The 20,838-nt window shown below is 56.7% G+C and overlaps 1 protein-coding gene across 3 annotated transcripts in view; it reads right to left on the bottom strand.

Moving 5' to 3' along the window:
* WFS1 (wolframin ER transmembrane glycoprotein) overlaps positions 1-19,282 on the bottom strand; it is a 39,123-nt gene extending 19,841 nt beyond the window's left edge. Inside the window, exons 1-2 of one of the 3 annotated variants that reach the window (XM_070506266.1) lie at positions 19,084-19,282; positions 4,263-4,495 (exon numbers count right to left, since the gene is read on the bottom strand). In XM_070506266.1, coding sequence (XP_070362367.1) covers positions 4,263-4,494 — 232 coding nt within the window. In that variant the 5' untranslated portion in view covers position 4,495; positions 19,084-19,282. Of the gene's footprint in view, positions 1-4,262; positions 4,499-11,887; positions 12,064-19,083 lie in introns of those variants that run through there. The other 2 variants (XM_070506267.1, XM_044767857.2) reach the window with 2 other exon arrangements.
* Between the last annotated feature and the right edge of the window lie 1,556 nt (positions 19,283-20,838).

Below are 20,838 nucleotides of genomic sequence, written 5' to 3'. Positions count from 1 at the left end.
CGTCTCCCCTCCTGGGGGGGGGTCCTGCCTGTCTTGCCCACTGCCTCCTGCATCTGGCTGGGCACACCCTCAGTCAGCACTGGCATGAACACTTCCTGCAGGCTGCACTCCCACCCAAAGGTTCCAGCTACCATCCCTGTCCATGGCCCTGCAGCTGCCCAAGTGAGCACCAGCCCGGCACTGACAGCTGGGAGGCCTCAGAGACGCCACAGTCCTTTGGCTGGAGATCCGCTGTGACCCACCGAGGTCAGCAGAGGCTGGCTCGTGCTCCGCGGGCCCCTGCTCAGGACACAGTTACTCGTGCAGTTCTGTCTCTCCCTCACCCGGGGCTCCTGGGGGGCAGGCCTCAGCCTCCACCCTTGGACCACAGAGGATTCCGGGGGCCAGCTGACAAGCCTGGGGTCAAATCCCAGCACCCCTGATTTGCTGGTGCACAGGGCTCCCTGGAGAGACTGACCTAAAGGCACTGGGCACACACGGGCGCTCCATCTGCGGTCACCACGGTCACTGGTGGTGCTCATTACACCTTTGCTAGACGGGCAGGTGAGCTAATTAATTAAACCTGACCTGAAAAGCCACTCCCTGGGCAGACGCTCTCTGAGCTGTGCAGGGTTGGCAGGGCCCGCTGTGTCCACATCAGTGACCAGCGACGATTGCAGACCAGCTGGGAAAAGGGAGGCAACACAGCCCAGATGCAGGGGGGCCGGGACCCCAGGTGGCCAAGCTGTCCTATGCGCGCTGTGCACTCCCCTCCCCTCCCTTGGGGGCAGGAGCCACAGAGACCACATCTGTTTCCTGACTCTTCTTATCTGAACCAGTCTTGACTCCATCCTCCATCCTCCGAGGCCATTTTGCATCACCCAGATTGAAACCAAGCACACTCCCAGCCCTGGCTTCTGTGCCCTGGGCTGTGAGGCATGTGTGGCCGGGCCGGGGTTCTGGGGTCAGGCCCTGGCCTGCCCAGAGGCCTTGGAAACAAAGCAGAGAACACAGCGATCTCTGAAGGAGACACGAAGATCAGAAGAGCCAGAGGACGGGGCATTTCTGGGGTAAGTTGGGTGCTGGTCCAGCGTGAACCACACAGGGAGCCTCGGGCTGTTTCACCTGCGCTCGGAGGGCGTGCAGCCCTGCGGGGCCGGCGTGAGACAGCAGACTCAGGGCGCCCGTGCACCTGTCACTCGGCGCCTGGTCACTTGGGCAAGTAGTGCCTCAGTTTCTTCATCTCTCACTAGGGATAACAACAGAGCTTCCCTCACGGGCAGCTGTAAGGGGCCACAGAGACCCTGAGGACATGGCACACAGCAGGTATACCCACAGGTGCCCATCGCGGGTGTGGGGCCTCTGTGTGGGGGGTGTTGTGAGCCGGGGTACTCACCTTCGGCAGCTGGCCTCTCTAAGGGAAAAACAAATGACGAAGGCTGGGTGAGCCGGAGGAAGGGGAGATGAGGCGTGACCAGGGGCAGTGGGGGCTGGAACTTCCTGAACCCAAAGTCCACCAGGGGCAATGAAGCCCCATCCCCAACTCAGCCTGTGAACAGGAGAGCTGTCACAGCGCTTGCCCCGCGGTGCTGGGGGAGACCGAGAAGGCACCCCTCCCGCACAGGCACGCATGCAGGCATGTTTGTGCACAGACGCACGCACACACAGGCGCGCACACACACACGTACAGTTTGTAGCACAAGCAGCCTCCCTCGGGGGAGAGAAGAAATCTGATGCACACACACACAGCCCCGAGCTGACACCACGACCAGTCACCAGAGAGGAATTCAGCGGAGTCATAAAACTTGACGGGTGCCCCGGCATGCAGGGGGACTCCCCAGGAGGAGCTCTGAAGGGGACTCAGGGAGTGAAGCAGGCCTGGGAGTCTTGGTGACATTCACAAAGCACGTCAAGTTTGCAGCTCAAGATGCAGATCATCTCTGTGTGCTACCAGGCTGGCTCGTACAGGACAAGGGAGTCTGGACTCAGCGCTGCATCCCGACCCCAGCTCGCTTTCACACGCACGGGGCCTAGCGAATGTTCGCTCAAGGCACAAGGTCCCAGCACCGGCGTGATCCCCACGCCACCTCCATGTGGTCGGTATGATCGCGCCCACTTCACAGACACAGAAACCCTCGGTGAGGCCTCCCGACTCCCTCAAGGCACACAGCTCAAGGCCACCAGCCGAGCCGAGTCACACTTCGGCTGGTCTCTGGCCTTCCTGGACCACCTCAGGGCCCTGACATTCAACAAAGAAACAGTTTGTGCGCACAGACACGTGCTCCAGGAGTCCCGGCTCGGGGGGCGGGACACACTCACCGAGAAGAGGAGCTGGCACCAAACCACAGGGAGTGTTTGTCAAACTGCAGATTTCGACCCAGTAGGTCATAAAATCAACTTAGCAGCCCACGAGCTGCATTTGTTTTTAAATAAAAGGAACAGAACGGAGACTATCAGACTGCAACACACACAGTAAGGATTGGGATTGTTTGGGAAACTTCCATTCCCACTGAGTGTGTGGGTGTGTGCGCGCATGCCCACCTATGCGTGCGTGCCAGCTCAGGGTGGCACGCATACTTCTTGCTGTGGGTCAGGTCAGAGAGCTTAAGAGGCAGCAGCACCTGAAGCTGGCAGGATTTCAACAGGTGGGGGAGTCGACGGCAACTTTTGGGCAGCGGTTCCCATGCAGCTAAGGAGGGGTGGGAAACGTGGGCGCAGATCCGGAGCACGTGGAATGGGCCCAGCTGAAGGGAGGGGTGGGCAGTAACCCATGAAGAGAAGCAATGGGCTTTCACCACCCACCACGCCTTCAGACCTGGTGTTCCGAGCAGGACAGCAGAGCCGGAGCAGGCTCTGTTCTTATGACCCCATCTGTCATCAGAGTGAACGGTCCCCAGTTCGCTGGGCTGGCTGCTGTGAGGATGAGATGGAGGACGTACTGGAAAGCACTGGGTAAACTATTAGAAAGAGTGATGCCAACACCAGCTATGTCTTCCCCAAACATCCCAGCCAGAGGCCCGGGCTCCTCCCTTGTGAGCACCCATGAAACTCACAGTGAGGCAAGAGCATTTCTGCCCACAACAGCCCCCAAGCATGGAGGAACCTCTCAAACAGGGATGGTGGAAGGCCTGGTCACCGATCCTGCCCTCAGCTCATTCCTGGTGTATCTCAATCACAGGCCAGAGAACGAGCATTATCACCCCTGACCCCTCCCGTTCCTCCTCACTTAGGAGGTCTGAGGTCCCCAACCCCACCCCAGGCGAGGCCATTTCTTCCCTCTGGCTCTTGCCCAAGCTGTGCCCTCTCCCCGCAGGCTAGCTCTCACTCAGGCATCATCTCTTCCTAGAAAGCTGGCCTCCTACCTCCCCAGCCCCGAGTGCAGGGCCACCTCTGTGCTCCCCAGGCCCCATTATTCCCTGTGCTCCCCAGACTGTGGACTCCCTGGGGCAGGGGGCAGGTCTGAATCACCTGTGCCATCAATAGCCACTCGGGACCGGCAAAGGGCCACGCTCAGCGAGCAGCAGCTGGACATACGATGGACCAAACCCTAGTGCCCCTCCTCCCACATCAGCGAGGTGGCCAGCCCCACAACCAGCTGTCCTGTCCCACCCAGGTCTTCGCACCATCTCACGTCTGCCCCTTGGGGTGCCTCCTGGGAAGGCCTAGGGGAGTGGAAACCTGAGGAGGCCCAAGAGTGGACTGGGGCGGCAGCCCTTAGCAGCCCAGCCTAGAGATGGAGCACAGTGGTCCAGAGGGCCACAGGGGCCTGGGCTTGGGCCCAGGTGCATTACAGGGCGGCAGCCAGCCCTTGAGAGGAGTGGCCACGTACGGCCCCCAGACTAAGCAGAGCTGCCTGACCAAATGGCCCCTGAGGAGTGGCCACAGTGGACAGGGACAATATGGGCTTCCCTGAGAACTGTGGGACCAGAGCTGGGGGAGGGGAGGCCTTCCTTCCCCTCCACAGTGCCTGGTGCAGAACCGCCTGCCAGCCCAGAGCATGAGCAGGTCAGAGCCGTAGCCATCTGATTATAAACAAATTAAGGAACCGTGACGTCTGCCGCATTCCAAGTTTGTGAACTTAGGAGCCAAGCCCGCTGTGCAGTAAGAACCAGAGGCCCTGGGTGGAGTGGGTGGGCCCTGACCCACAGGGACACCCCCACAGGAAGAACCTCTCGCGGGTGCTTGACCACGCACTGGGACTCGGGTGCTCGTTCTGTTTCCACCGAACAGGCCAGCCTGGGCTGAGTGAGGACAGTCCTGCTTCCAAGGCCCCGTCCCCTTACCCGTTCCGTCCACTCTCTCTCGGCTCCTGGCACGCGGGGCCTGGGGCCTGGCTGGGGCAGCTGTGTCTCCCACATCTGGTCCAGGTCCAACTTGGGGTCCGGGAACTCGGGACGTCCCGCTCTTCTCCTGCTCCACCGAGGCAGTGGCGTTGAGCCGCGAGCGGGACTGGGGCTGCAGTGGTGGCGGAGGATGTGGGCCAGAGGGGCTCGGAGAAGGGGCGCTGGGGTCCATCCTGCTGGCAAGAAAAGCTGCAAGTCAGACACCGGGGCCAGCCGAACCCAGCCTGCTCTGGCTTCTAGTTTTGGGTACAGAGAGGGGACGACGGCAAGGGAAAAAGGGTGGGGGCTGCCTGCCATTCTGCATGTGATCCCATGCCGCCTCACGACAGCCCTACATGACCGTCCCCACTCTACAGATGAGGAAAGCGGAGGAGGACACCCACTCGAGGCCGTCTGACTCGACAGGTGCACAGCGGTCACGTGCTGGGGCCTGAGGTCGCGAGGCTGAGTCCCCTCCTCACCAGGCATGAGCCTCAGTCCTCCTCTGAGCAGTGGGGACGACGGAACGTTGTGAGGATTCGATGAGATAATCCACAGGGAGCACTGAGCACAGTGCCCCGCTGTGGAGGCTTGAACAGCAGCCTCCGCATGGAATGTCCACCCAAGATCTGTGAAAGTGACCCTACTTGGAGAAGGGGGGCTTTGCAGATGCTACCAAGGGTCTCGAGATGAGATCACCCTGGATTAGGATGGGCCCTGAATCCAATGACTGGTGTCCTTCTAAGAGGGAAACACACAGAGACAACGCTGGTGAAGACAGAGGCAGAGACTAGCAGATGCAGCTGGAAGCCAGGGGTGCCAGGGAGTCTGCTAGCCACCAGGACCAGGACCCGGAACCGGAGAGGCAGGAAGCAGCCTCCCTCAGAGGCCCCAGAAGAGCCAGCCCTGCTGACGCCTTGATGCTGGACTTCTGCCTCCAGAACAGGGAGACAAGAATGTCTACTGTTTAAAGCCACTAAGTTTCTGATCATTTCTTTTTTTTTTTTTTTGGAGGAAGATTAGCCCTGAGCTAACATCCGCCGCCAATCCTCCTCTTTTTGCTGAGGAAGACTGGCCCTGAGCTAACACCCGCACCCATCTTCCCCTACTTTATACGTGGGACGCCTACCACAGCATGGCGTGCCAAGCGGTGCCATGTCTGCACGCAGGATCCAAACTGGCAAACCCCAGGCCGCTGGAGCAGAACGTGTGAACTTAACCGCTGCCACCGGGCTGGCCCCTTTAGTAATTTCTTATGGGAGCACAGAGTAAAAGTGACATGAATGTGAGAAGGCAAGGACTGGAGGGGAGGAAGGGAGGGAACCAGCGGTGGAGCCAGGATTTAGTCCAATCTGCCTGACTTCAAAGCCGGCTCTGCCAGGCCCCGACCCCAGGGCACGAGTCACAGAACTCGAGCCACCGGACGGGAGCACATATTAAAGCGCAGACTGATGTAAGCCGAGTGGTGTGTGAGAAGAGACGACCATGACAGATGAGAGAGACGGAGATTCTAGGACCGTCTCACGACAAGGGGAAGTGTGTGAAGAGCTGATAAAGGAGCTGCACACACTGTTTACAACGTGGAAAACCACCACTGATGCCGTCAGGGCAACCACGAGCCACAGACACGGGGCTGAGAGCTCCGGGAGGTCCTCGAGGCCAAGGATCCCAAACCTAGGGGCCCTGGATGGGCCTCACAAGCCTCCAAAACTATCGGGACCACATGCCCACTGTGTGAAGGATCTGCAAAGGCTGTTGCTCAAATTCCCAAAGGATCCCATGACCCTCCCCACCTCAAGCCCATGTCCATCATCCACTGAGATGAGGCAGCTGAGACAGGAGAGGCTGGTTCTGAGGGAATCCGGCTCCCACCCTAACCTGCCACTGGCCCCGTGCGCTCAGCTCCACCCTCACCAGCTGTGCGGTTCTGAGCAGGCCACGCCCCTCCCCTCTCTGCTCCTCAGATTCAACTGTAAATAGGGACAATCACCCCATGCTTGGGGGTGCTGTGAGGACCAGATAAGACCACAGACCACAAGCTGCACGAGGGGACAGGGTCCCAGCCACCTCCCAATGCCCAGCTCCAAGCACCGAGCTGCCAGAGTAGGCGCCGACGGACGTTTGTGGAGACTGTTGTCACAGGAAGAGTCAGGGGTGGCTCCAGGCTCTAAACACCAGTTCCCAGGAGGTACACATCCACATCTGCCCCATCCCCAGCTACAAATGGGTCCCAAAGATCGGATCTGCATCTGCCAAAGAACCATGTAGATTTCAATCTGGACATTCCTCCCGCAGAGGGACTGAGCCCTTACTGTAAAACACGCCCCTGGGTGCAAACCAAAAGCGTGGTCAAGCCATGTGAATCCGCTTGGAAACCGGTGCAGAGCTCGGTACTGTTTCCACTCCAGCCTTCTGGGAAACAAAGAGGCGACTCCTGCAAAACTCATTGGGCTGCACATGCAGGCGAAAGGGCAGGCAGCCGGCCTTTGGGGGAAACCAGCGGGAACCCGCCTACTGAACCCACTCGTGCGTGCAGGCCAGTGGCTGGCCTAAGACTGCCAAGAAGCCAGGTCTTCGAACCACATGGGACCCCGTCCTACCTCGCCATCTCCTGTGGCTCCCACTGCCCCTGGAATCGAGTGCCACCTTCTTGGAATGGCTGAGGGCAGCTTGCCTTAATGAGAACTGACCTAGACCAGGGAACCTCGGTCATTAATAACAACGGAAACAAACATGCATCCGGAACATGCTCTGCTCTCAGCACTTGGCACGGGTTTTCTTGGGGCTTCTCAAGCTGCCCTGTGCAGAAGGCACTGCTGTTACCCCGGTGTTCTGGTCGAGAAACAGCTAATCCTTCAACCCTCACCGCGTTTCACCACACGGAAACCTGGGTCCAAAAAGGTGAGATTCCTACCCAAGGCCGTGCAGCTCATCGTGGAATTCAAATCCACGGGCCCTGCAAAGTCTGTCGGGGCTCTGCAATCCCACCCCACCACACGCCCCACCCCCAGGCCGCTCACCCCCAACACGGGCTGTTCCTTGACATCCATGCAACTGCTGACCTCCTCGCCTGTGCGAGCCCTCTCCCTGGAATGTCCTCCCCCTGCTTCCCCAGGCCCAGGCCCAGGCCTAGTCGTCTTCAGGGCCTCGCCTCCTTCCCGGGAGCGTCCCAGCTGCCTCGGCTGAGCCCTGTCTCCCTCACCTGCTCTCAGGTGAACACACAGCACTCAGGGCTCTCTCCACCGGAGCCCGCTCTAGCAGAGGTGGACCGCAGAAACTCCTTCCTCTCGTCTGTCTCCCCCTCTCAGGGGCCCCCGGTCAGGGGGACAGCACTGTCCCTGGCCAACAGAACACAACTTTACCACCAGAAGCAACACGGGGAGTGGATCCCAGTTCTACCCTTTACCAGCAGCTACTTAGCCTCCCTGTGTCTCAGTCTCCCCATCTGTAAAGTGGGGATACACCTCCCATGGAGGGGTGCTATGGGGAGTACAGTGTGAAGGATAAGAAAGCCGTCTGCATACTATGAAGCATTAACAAACCCAAGCCATTCTCTCAGGTGCTAAATAAAGGCATATTCAGCTGAAAAACATAATAGGAATTTCAGGAAAACACAAGTTCTGGCTGGCCCGTTGGGCTAATCATTATGTGTGTCACGTTACAGCCAAAACAAAACTGTGTCAAGTAAAATCTCTGGTTAGTAAGAATGGAGGAATAAAGGAGAATTCACTTTCGGGTCCCCTGAGAGTTGGCCAAGCCCTTTGTGGATAAAAGGGCTGCTTATTTTAAAACAAATGAATGGTTCGTTGCCATGGTTGGGTCACAGGGTCACGGTTGGGTCACAGGGAGCATCACAGATGATCTCCGGGTAGAGGGACCCACAGAATGTCTGGCCTTTCCTTCTTTGGCGGGTCTTCTCTCCAGGACACTGGGGGCCCTGAAGGTGGGGGCTGCATCTCCTTCTCCTGGAATACCTGCCGCCTTGCCTGGCACATAAGGTACACCTGAGGCTGCCTGGCCTTGGGGAAGGAGCCTCCCTCATCTTGCCATGTGACCCTAAGTAGGTACCCCCCCAGGCCCTGGAACCCCAACTGCAGCACAAGAGCATCACCACCCCGCTCTGCCCTGGCTCCGAGACTCCTCCGACCCACCAACGAGAGGGGCAGTCAACCCCAGCTGCCACCTGATGGCCAGAGCAGCGGCTTGGAACCTGTCCTTGTGTAAGATCCAAAAAGCAGCGTGGTTGGCATTCTTTCCACATGAGCACCAAGGCATATTTTTATCCCATTGAAACACAAAATGCCAGCACCAAGGAGCTCGGCTGAGGGGCTGCCACCCCCGGAGACGGCTGCTAGGACTGTGCGTCCACTGACTCCTGGAGAATGACTGCGTGTGGACGGCTGCCGAAACGCTCTAACCCTTGTTCAGGCCAGCCCCCACCCTGCTCTCGCGGGGGGCAGCCCCATCTCTGAAATAAGCCCCCGGGGAAACCTTAAAGACATTCCCAGGCCCTCTGACCAGAGCTTCCACTGCTAGGAGCCAAGCCCAGAGGGATGACCAGGGATGCGCCCAGGTTTCACACTCACTCCCCAAACGTGCTGTTCTTTGACACCCTCATGCAACTGCTGACCTCCACGCCTGTGCGCTTGCAGAGCCCTCCCTGCTGTCCACCCCGGCTGTACCCTCCAGCACTGGCCAGAGAGGACAGTGATGAAAATCACAGCCCCTCCATATGGTGCTACACTACAGGGGTGTCAATCATGACCGTGTCTAACAACCTCTGAAGATGAGGAAAACGTTTGTGTTCACACTGTTAAACAGTATTTAAAGCGGCATGAGGTATTATCCCGAGTCTATAGCGGATGAAAACAAAATTTATCTGCAGAAAAAGATGGAAAAAAATGCCCCCAAAATGCTAATACTGGCTATCTCTGGCTGGAGGGATTACAGGTGGTTTCATTCTATTCTTTTTCTAAATGTACTTCCTTAATTTTCTCTAATGAACGTGCCAGGTTTTTGGAATTACAACAAAATGTTATTGTAAAACTCACCTGTGACTGAGCCCTAAGGGAGCAGGCCCGGGAGTTCCCAGGGTCCCGGATGTCTGCTCTGGCCGGCCCGGCCCAGCCCAGTCCCCTGGCACAGGGCTGCTCCTCCAGACAAGGGCACAAAGCCCTTGGAGGCTCCGAGATACCTATTTTTGCCCCAAAGTACTAAGGACCAAACCAAGGAACATCTCGGCTCTACTGGACGTACCAAGTTCACAGGAAGAAAGAGGGGGTCAACCTGCGAATGCCCCAGGCAGGGATCACAAACAGCCAGAAGCGTCTCCCAGAAGCTGAGCCCCCACCACACACGTGGCCCCTGCACATGCCTGGGCAGGTGGGTCAGTGGGCTGATCTTGCGCCGGGCACTGCGCCGGGCCCCCCGCCCGAGAGGACTCCTGCAGGGCTGCGCTTCCAGAACTCAGCCTGGATAGGAAGGATGACACCTAAACAGACACCACAAAGACGGAGACCTTGGGGGCTGCAGGCACAGAAGGGGCGCCTCACTCTGCTGTGGCAAAGGGGGAGGGTAAGGATTCTGGAGGAGAGAACTTGACCAAGCCTTCAGGACAAGCAGGCACAAGCCAGGCAAGGGTGGAGAGAGGGGAGGAAGGAAGGTGTCTGGACATTCCCACAGGCGGCTGCCCAGGAGAAAAGGCAGAGGGAGATGAGCCAGCAGTGCAGCCGGGAAGGTGCAGGCGGCTCCTGGGAAGTGACCTCTGGGGAGGGACACGGGAACGAGAGAAGGGGCTGAGCAGGCAGCCAGGGCAGGCACTGAGGGCCTGAACGAGTGCCAGGCTGAGAAGACTGGGGCCAGAAGGAAGTGCAAGACAGTGCTGAGTGGGGAAGTGGCAGTTCAAGAACCATCGGGCTGCTGGGGACGGATGGGGAGACCAGGGAGGGGGCTGGGAGGCCCAGCCAAGGGCAGTCATCTGAGCATGGCTCTGGGGCCAGGAGACAGGAGCATCACCACCTGAACGCCACGGGTGGGGAGGCAGAGGGTGCCTGGTTTGTGGCTGGCCCAAGGTGATTCTTTCTGCAGCAGAGAAGTGGGAGAGGAGGGGGAGCTGAAGGAAGCACACAGCCCCCTCTACACATGATGATCCTTATCACCACCATGGGGACCAGGCTTTGGTCTCCGTCTGGAAGTGCAGGCATTTAAGGGAGCCGGGACCGAGCTGGGTCTGTGACCAGTCCTGAAGGCCTGTCCAGCCCTGGCTTGGGAGGGGGAGTGGGGAGCCCCTCCACACACTCTTCCATCCTGGGAAGGAAGAGATGTCGTTCCCAGCAAACTTTCCTGTGTCCAGTCAAAGGTCCACCTGCTGGGGGAGGGGAGGACAAACGAACCTCTCTAAATCCCTGGAGGGGCTCCTGTGACAATCACAGCCCTTTGGAGACAGAGGGGAACAGGAGGGGACACTGGAAAGTGTGGCCTCTGGGCCTCCATCAGCGCGGCGCCCTCCCCGGGCTGCAGTGAGGGCGGGCAGCCAGCACAGAGGGTACCCAGTGCTCCAGGAGTGATGGATCCAGGCAGAAGGGAAAGCTCTTCACACAGGGCCGAACGCCAGGGGTCACAGTCCAAGGTGAGGAGAGGCGGGGCTGCCCTGGCTCTCAGCTGCCCAGGGCAGAGGTCTCCCACCAGCTGTGTGGTCCCGGGCAGGTCACCAAACCCCAAAGAGCCTCAATTTCCTCATGTGTCAAATGGGGCTACGATCCCCATCCCTAAGAGACTGAGAGGGTTAAATACTGTACCAATGTTATTCCTTGGAATTTCTTAACATCAACTACAAGGAACGGGGAGGGAGGACAGGAACCCGTCACGCCCAAAAGGGCCGGGTCAGAGTCCGCAGAAAGCTTCCATCTGTCAAAACAGACACCAACGTTCCCAAGGCCGGGTACACCCCAGCCAGGACCCCAGGCTGCCGCGGGGACTCCCCTCCGCCCCCCATCGAGGAGGAGCCCTACGGGGAGAGTAACTGCCACACGGATTCTAAGTGGGCTGTGGGCCCTTCAGCCCGACCCAGAGGCTGCCCTCTCCGGCGGGCCGGGGACCCACTGGAGGACTGCACCCCCACCGCCCCCGCAGCCCCTACTCGGGGTCCCGGGCGCCTTCCAGCCGCCCAGCCGACGGCCGCAGAGGAAGGGCCGCGACGGTGCATCTCGGGACCCGGCACTGCTGGGCGCGGGGAGGGGTCGCCCCTGCCGCCCGCCCGCCCCTCGGTTCTCTCTTCCCGCCCGCAATGGTGACGGTGCTCGGAGCGCGCGGTGCCCACGGTTCCCGGGGGGCCGGGGCTGGGGCGGAGGGGGCGCGCATCCCCCGAAGAAGACCGGACCCAGGCCCGGGCAGGGATCGCCGTGGGCGTCGCGGAGCGGGCGGGACCCGGCCCCCCCCCAACTTCTGGGGCACTTGCAGGGGCATTGGGACCGGCCGCCTAACCGCTCTGATGGGGAAACTGAGGCCCGAGGCGGGCGGCGCCTCTCGGCGCTCCTGGGTCTCTCTCCAGCCCCCCTCGTGGCCATCCCTCGCCCCGAAGTACTCACCGGGCCGCAAGTGGGCGCACGCGGCGCCGCGACGCCCTCGGGCCTCGGGGCCCGCCGCAAAGTTTCTCGGGAGGAGCCGGACTCGCCGCGGCCGGAGGGAAAAAACCACCACAGAGCGGGCGGCTCGGCTGCAATGGGAGCCGGTGAGCGCCGACCTCGGCGCCGAGAGGGGCGGGGCCGGGGGCGGGGCCGCAGCCTGCGCTCCACTCCCTAAGCGTCCCGGGGGATGCGGCGCCGGCTCGGCCCGCTGAGCGGCTGGTGCGCCTGCCAATCACCTGGCGCCTCCGCCAATCACGGCTCGTCTCGCCTGGCTGCCGCCGCCTCGCCCCCGCGCAACCGGGCAGGGGAGGGCCGAGTGGGCGGGTCCGGCCCGCCCACGGCGAAAGTTTCCGAGCGGACTCGGGCCGCGGCCCCGCCCCGCCCCGGCCCCGCCCCCGCCCGCACGGCGTCCCATCGCTGGGCGAGGCTCCTGGCCTCTGTAACAGGTGGTTGGACCCTTAGAAAAGACTCGGAGCGCCTTCCGCCCCCCACTCTGGCCCCAAAGCCCCCAACTTCAGATTCATGATCATTGCTATTGCAATATTAACTAACACGTTGAGCGCCTACTGTGCGCCAGACGCCTTAATTCCTGTCTAGCCGGAGAGAGAGAGGCCCTCCTGATAGAGCCGCAGGAATAGAAAAATGTGTCCCATTTAAATGTGTACACGTAATCAAGGGCAGCTTAAAATGCACAAATTCGGATGCAACGCAGTGCGCTGTACACAAGATAATGGAGGGGCTCGTTTAAGAACACACATTAGCCCAGGGAATGATGCAAGGCGCAGGCGGTTCGGAGACTCACTTATTTGGGTCCTTTCCCGTGTCTGAGAGGTGTGGTTTGGAGATGAACTCAAAGGTCTATCCCCGAAACAGGCCCTTGGGACTGCGAGGCCCTGGCCTGTGGCCCCGGGGTCCCCTTGGGCTGTGTGTGCTCCACGTCTGGTCCTCACAGCCAACCTGAGATGCCTGTCGTGGGTTATCATTCAGAAACTGGCTCAGAGTGGCTCCCAGAGATATGTTACCACCATGTTGGGAGCAAAGATTTCATATGATTTTGGAGATGATTTCCATCTGCTGGACACCCTGCCCTGAGGACTTTTCTCAAAGCTTCACAGTCCCCATCAGTGATCTCGTTTTGTTCTCCAGCTGTCGCTCTCCATCCCACCCCCAGCTCTTCAGCCAGCCAGCACCGTGAGGCTCACAGGGAAGGAAGGAAACGGCCACGGAGCAGCACCCGCTCTGCCCCAGGGTCGGTTTGCAGGACTTTCACTCACGGAGGTTTTTCATCTCACTCCTAACAACCCAGTGAGGCTGGTGGCATCGGGCTCATTTTTATTGATGAGAAAACTGGGGCTTGGATGTGGATAGTTGTCTGTCCAAAGTCACACAGAACTCTTTCCCCTCTTATACTAATTACAGAAAATTCAGGGAATTACAAAAAGTAGAAAAAAAGAAAAAACCACTCACAGAGGATTACTGTTCACATTTTGGGGTCTATGTACATTTAAGAAAGGGTTTCCCGGTCACCATGATCACACCGTCTGTGCGTGCATGACTGTTTCGATAGAGCGGAGTCCAGAAGCAGACCCACTGGGTCCTGGCAGACTTTTTCTGATCTATAGATACATTTTACCAAAACAAGTTTCTCAAAGTTGTTTGCAGTTTACCTCTGAGGGGCACACACGGCGTGGGGAATTACCTTTTTGTCACCCTTTCCTAATATGTTAAATAAGAAATGGTCTCTTTGCAATTTTAATGTGCATTTCCATGGCAACTAAGAGGCTAGACATTTCATATTTCTTAATTTTGAGAAGCATCTACTCTCTCATTTGTCTATTGAAGGCTTAGAGGTTATTTAAAAACCAATTAGGTGTTTTTTTTCCAACCCACCCATTTTGACCGCCTATCCTCTCCTTCAGCTCGGAGGACTGGGGGCCAGTCTGAAAGGCTCCTGCTGCCCACCCTTGGGAACCAGCAGCCCTCCTCACACCTGCGAGGCCAGAGCAGAGAGGCCTCTCCCAGCAACTCATTCTTCACTGTCCACAAGAACGAAAGCGGCTTGTCATCCACCACCTGCTGGCTGCCCACTGCCCAGGAGACCACCATGGCCTGGTCCTTACGGGCCCTGAACACACAGTACAGAGAAGCCAGGACGCTCCCTAAACCCTGTGTGGGGACTCAATAAGCAGAGGGAAAGGACAGATTGAACAATTCCTCCTGGGAGGCCTGGGAGAAGAGAAAAATGAACTTCAATAAAAACGTACGTGGGCCAGCCCTGGTGGCCTAGTGGTTAAGTCCAGGGCGCTCTGCTTTGGCGGCCCAGGTTCAGTTCTCTAGCACAGATGTACACCACTCATCCATCGATGGCCTTGCTGTGACAGCAGCTCACATACAAAAAGAGGAAGATTGGCAGCAGATGTTAGCTCAGGGCGAATCTTCCTCAGCAAAAAAAAAAAAAAAAAGTACAAGACTGCTTAAGGAGCCTCGGGCAGTGCATAGCAACATCACACATACTCTGTGGAACAAAAAAGCTTCAAAAGTCATAGGCAAATTCAGAAAGAAAACCATCGAGCTGAGGAAAATTAGCAAACGGGAAGATAGCATGGAGGAAAAACACATGAAAAGCATCAGGAAGGAAAGGAGAGGCTTTGGGGAGAGTTCTGGCAGGGACAGCATGCAAAGAACAGGAGCTGGAGGGGAAACTAAAATGAAGAAATGCTAGAAGAAAATGTCTCCGGGCTGGAGCTAGGCTGTGTGGTCTCCAACTGCAAGCGTAAGGAGAAAGTCTCGCAGAGTCCCAGAAAGAACCAGTCACGTCCAAAGGCAGGAGAATCAGAGTGGTACCAGATTCCTAGGGGACTTTGGGACAAGATACAGGAACTCTCATGGTCTGATGAGGGAGCCTTCCCCTGCCATGGTGGAATTCATCTTCCAGGACAAAAGAAAGAACATCTCCCAGCGGCAAGCCAGCGAGAGGGCCAGGCCACATCCCCTTTCACCCCAGAAGTTCCCTCTCCCCAAGACAGTTCAATCACAGCCGAGATCCCAAGATAGAGCAGACATGGAGAACAGGAAGTGGCAGCCAGCAGTGCCCCTTGCAAAATACTGGTTAAATCTAAATATGGCTGGGCCTTTGCATAATTGCTAAGTAAGGAGGCTTGAAACACATGCCACGTACTGTACGGGAAACTCATATTAGCCTGGAAGTAAAAGATAGACTCAACCTGAGCAAAACCCAGGAGCTGAAAGAGCAAGGGGCGGAGTGGAGAAGCCAGAACATTCTAAGATCACATCTGGTTGGGGGAGAGGGAGGAAGTTCAAGGATCTGCTTTGGTGCCCAGTGGGGGGGGGGGGGTTTGGGGGGGAAGTAGGAGAGGAAAAGCTCGTGGGGGGTCATTGCCACTTACTTTCCATACATGGACAGGGAACTATCAGCTTAATTAGGACTATCAGGAATCAGAGAGCAGCAGCTGGTGGAAAAGCAGCAGAGTAGAACCTGCGAATTCATGGGTGGAGGTGGTGGGCAGAGAGAAAAAGCAAGGAGGCAAAATTAAGGAAGAGAAAAAAGAGGAAATAGCAATAACAGAGCTTAATAAAAGTAAACCTAAAATGAGATGGAACACACAAAACCGTGGATATCAGCTTTCATGACACATGTGAATGGTCTGAATTTCCCATAAAAGCCTATAAGATTGGGGTCAAAATCAAAATCCAGTTATGTGCTATTTACAAGGAATGTACCTAAAATGCTGACAAATAGAGGATCAAAGCGGACACCATTTGAATACTAAAATTAAGAAAAAACAAGAATGGCAGATTGATATTGTACAAAGAAGAACTCAAGGCGGAAATTATTCACAGGAACAGAAAAGGATGGTATGTAATGACGCAAGGTACCTCCACAAAGATTCAATAGTTGTCAATCTCAATGCCCCAGAAAATATGGCAGGTGTGATGGTTACTTTTCCGTGTCAACTTGGCAGGGCCATAGTACCCAGATTTGGTCAGATACCATCTAGATGTGGCTGTGAAGGTATTTTTTTAGGTGAGAGAAACACTTGAACCAGGAGACTTTGAGTGAAGCAGATGACTCTTTGTAATGTGGGTGGGTCTCGTCTAATCAGTTGAAGGCCTAAAGAGAAAAAGACGACGGTCCCCTGAGGAAGAGGGAATTGTGTCTGCGGATTGCCTGCAGATTTGAGCTGCAACATTAGCTCTTCCCTGGGACTCCAGCCCGCTGGCCTGCCCTGAAATTTCAGACTTGCCAGCTCCCACAATCATGTGAGACAATTCCTTAAAATAAATCTCACTCTCTCTCCCCTTTTATATATATGTGCCATACACATATACATATATATATATGGCAGGCGGCCTGTCTTCACTCCCCCACAGAGCCGAGTCCTGTGCTTTGCTGTTGAGTGCTGAATGAGTGAATGCCTGAGTGAATGAATGAGTTACCCTGTGCACGGACCTCATATAGCTCTTTCTTGCCTTCAGGACAGTGTCCAGACTCTTTAAGGTGACATCTAAATATGCTGCCCACACTTCATTCCTATAGTCCCACCTGCAGTTCTCTGATTTCTTCCCCCACTTTTCAGATTCTTCATTCATGCTCTTCCCGACTCCTATGTCAAGCCTACTTTAATTCACTCAACAAACATTTATTGACTTCCTACCAGCTTCAAGCATTGGGCTTCATGCCAAGCATATAAAGAAACATGAAGAAGGAGGTAGGTGAGTTATCTTCTGGAGGACAGCAGAATTGGGTTTTTTTTCAGACCATTGGTGCAATAGGCCAAAAATGGTCCCCCAAGATACAGGTCCTGCTTCCCGAAACCCATGAATGTCACCTTATTTGGAGAAAACGTCTTTGCAGATGTGATTAAATCACACATGAGATGGGGGATGATACTGGATTATCCAGTGGCCCTAAATGCAATCAGTGTCCCCATAGGAGGGAGGCAGAGGGGGATTCGCACACACACACAGGAGAAGGTGACGTGAAGATGGAGCAGGAGAGGTTTGCTGGCCTGAGGATGGGAGCAATGCGGCCACAAGCCAAGGAATGCCAGCAGCTACCAGAAGGCGGAAGAGGCGGGAAACCGATTCTCCTTGATTTCCGCCCAGTGATACTGATTTCAGACTTTTGGGCCCCAGAACCGCGACGGAAAAACTTCTGTTGTTTTAAGCCACGGAGTTTACGGCACGTAATCATCATGTTGTGTCGGGCCCACAGTCCTGCTGTCATGTGGTGTCTGCTGGGGTCCTGCAGATGAGCTTGGGAGAGGCATGGGGATTCCAGCCCCTTCAAGGGCGGCCTTAGGGTAAACGCAACCCGGGTGCTGAGCCACCCCTTCGCATCCAAACCAATGCGCGCCAAAATCAAGTAGCCAAGGGCCAAACGTCCCTCTCGTAGGTCCCAGGAGGATGAACAAGCAGGACTGAGAGCTGGACGCGTCCTCAAATGACCAGGCTGAGTGGTCCCGGGGCTGTGGCCCTCAACAGTCAGTAACGAGGCCCTGAGTGTGGGGCCCACGGGGCTAGTGAGATGAGCACAACACGTGGGGGCATGTTGGCCACACATTGGACCTCCAGGACGGTGCAACCCCAGGGCCACCACATCAGCATCCCCAGGAGGGAGGCCCAGGAGTCCAAATCTTCACAGGTTCCCGGGGGAATTCTGATACTCGGGCAAGTTCGAGACTCGTGAGTGTAAAGCTGAGTGCTTCGCGGTGCGACCCGTCACTGGCCCAGCAGCACTGGCGTCTTCACCTGAACGAGTGTTCGAAATGCAGGACCCTGTGCCCGACCTAGACCTTCTGAGTCACAGTCTGCATTTTAAAGAGACCCCCTGTGATTTGTACAGATATTAACAGTTGGAGGAGCCCTGCTCTAGCCTGGAGGCTCCCAGCCCAGGCTGCAGGAGTGCTAGAACCACCTAGCAAGCCCGTCTTACCCAAGCCAACAGAACCAGAGGTGTGGGTTTCACGGGGAGTCCGGGATAGACGGGGAGCAGAGGAGCCACGTTCCGCATTTAGCGAGGTCTGGGGTGCACTCAGGCCATGCTCCCACTGTATGCAGGACCCCTTCCCAGCCTCCCTGCTGGAGGCTGTCCCACCTGGCCTTGGCCAAGTGTCTAAGGCAGGAAGCTCTCCTTGGTGTCACATCTCCATGGATCTTCCTAACACCCATGACCCACTGGATGGTCTCTTGCCATCTCATTTTTTTTGAGGAAGATTAGCCTTGAGCTAACATCTGCTGCCAATCTTCCTCCTTTTTCTGAGGAAGACTGGCCCTGAGCTCACATGTGTGCCCATCTTCCTCTACTTTATACGTGGGACGCCTACCACAGCATGGCTTGCTAAACTGTGCCATGTCCGCACCCGGGATCCAAACCGGCAAACCCCAGGCCGATGAAGCGGAATGTGCGCACTTAACCGCTGTGCCATGGGCCGGCCCCCGCCATCTTTTGAGGTGGACATCACATGTCACACAGCTGGTGGGTGGCAGAGCCTCGAGCTCCCACGGCCCTGCCCCCTGCTCCCTTTCTTCCCCGCAGTCTCCCTGCGCATCTCCACCACACCCCACACCCCACCAGCAGCTCCCCCATCCCTTCCCTCCTTGATAAACCTGAGCTCACAGCCCACTCTGCAGGCTCTGGAACCACAGCAGAAGTGGCCAGAGTTCCCACCAAGGGCCTGGTGCTGGTCACATGGCTCCCTGTCACCACGACGGGGTGCTACTCAGGGGCTCCCCGCCCCCACGCCTGCCTGCACCTCCACACGCCCCCACACGTGCGCCTCCACACACACAGTGCATTGTAGCTCTGAGTCCCCCCATGAGTCTGAGTCGTGACTTACTCATCTCTGAAGGCTGGGAGTTAATGCCACCTAACGGCCTCGAGATGAGTCACCAAGTTGGGAAGTTGCATATGTGGAGGGGGTGGGGGGTGGGGAAGAGCACTGAGGATTCGAAGGCAGCTTCAAGGCAGAAGAAGGACAAATGCCCCGCACAGAGGAGAAGCACTGCCCCAAGACCACCCCCCGTCCCCATCATCCCACTGTCACTGGTCACTAGTCAGGCTTCTCCAGAGAAACAGAACCGACAGGACATATATAGATAGATGGAAAGAGACTTACAATGAGGGATACACTCACAGGATTCCTGAGAAGTCCCACCGTCTGCGTCTGTGAGCTGGAGACCCAGGAAGGCCGGCGGTGTGGTTCCAGTCCAAATCAGAAAGCCCGAGACCCAGGAACGCCGAAGTCCGAGGGCAGAAGGTGGACGTCCCAGCTCAAGCAGTGAGCAGATTCGCCCTTCCTCCACCTTTCTGTTCTGTTCAGGCCCTGAAGGACTGGATGATGCCCGCCCACGCCAGGGAGGGCGGTCAGCTTTACTCAGTCCTCATTCAAATGCTAATCTCTTTTGGAGCCATCTTACGCGCTCAGAAAGAATGCTTTACCAGCTCTCTGGGCACCACTGACCCAGCCGAGTTGACACAGGAGCCACTGACGGCATGGTCAACAGGCCACAGAGCTCTGTGTCGCCAGCTCTGTGGACACAGCAGAAGCATCGGCGACATTTGCAGAGCAAGTTCTTGTGCCTGGCACTGTGCATCTCTCATTTGATGCTGAGTCCTTCTTATACATGTCAGTCATCAACAGGGCACAGGAAGAGGTGTTCTTTGAACACCTACTATGCGCCCCCTCACAGGCCTGCCTGGGCACCATGGCAAGAGCTGGAAACACCCCATCCCTGCCCTGCAGGGGCTTGTGGCTAGTTTGGTTCAGAAGCTGGAAATACTAGCCACCTGTTAGAAAGCAGGGACGGGATAACCGGGGAGAAGCCACACCAGCCTGCAGATTCCCAGCAAGAGGAAAAATTGCCGTTGGCTGCCGTGGTCAGGGAAGGCTCCCTGGAGGAGGTGCTAATGTCATTGTTTTTGTCCTTCTTCCTCGTCTTTTTTCTTTCTTTTTTTTTTTTGCTGAGGAAGATTCACCCTGAGCTAACATCTGTGCCAATCCTCCTCTATTTTTTGTATGTGGGACACCTCCACAGTGTGGCTGGTGAGTGGAGTAGGTCCATGCCCAGGATCCAAACCCACAGACCTGGGACATCAAAGCAGAGCATGTGGAACTTTAGCCACTAGGCCACAGGGCTGGGGCCCTTCCTCTTCTTTTTTAATGGACTTTATTTCCCAGAGCAGTTTTAGGCTCACAGCAAAACTGAGCAGAAAGTACAAAGAGATCCCGTAACCCCCGCCCCCAGCATGCACAGCCCCCTCCACTATCAACACTCCCCACCAGAGTGGCACTTTTGTTACAATCAATGAACCTGCACTCACACATCATTATCACCCAGTGTCTATGGTTCACATGAGGGTTCACTCTTGGTGCACCTTCGATGGCATTTGGACAAATGCACGATGACGTGCATCCCCCATTACAGTAACACACAGAGTAGCTTCACTGCCCTAAAAGTCCCATGCTCCACCTGTTCACCCTTCACCTGCCCCCCTGTAACCACTGATCTTTTTACTGTCTCCATAGTTTTGGCTTTTCTGGACTGTCACGTAGCTGGAATCATGCAGAATGGAGCCGTTTCAGATTGGCTTCTGTCACTTAGTAACACGCATTCAAGGTTCCTCTATGTCTTTTCACGCCTTGCTGGCTCGTCTCATTTTAGCGCTGAATAACACTCCATTGTGTGGCTGCGCCACAGTTTGCTGACCCATCTCCTACTGAAGCAGCAAGAGGTGCTGGCCTCACATCCGAGAGCTGAGCCTGGGGGGTCATTAGGTAAGTCTGGCTTAGGCGACTCACGAACGTCTCTGAGGTCACCTCGTACCCCTGTACCCTATGGGTTGTTGGGAAGGTCCGTGAGCTAACCTGTGGGGAAGTGCCTAGGACAGT

This window comes from Equus asinus, chromosome 3 (assembly GCF_041296235.1).
Source record: "Equus asinus isolate D_3611 breed Donkey chromosome 3, EquAss-T2T_v2, whole genome shotgun sequence".
In the NCBI taxonomy this organism is placed as follows: Eukaryota; Metazoa; Chordata; class Mammalia; order Perissodactyla; family Equidae; genus Equus; species Equus asinus.
The sequence above is the reverse complement of the archived record's forward strand: the minus strand, read 5'-3'. Positions and strand labels throughout refer to the sequence as shown.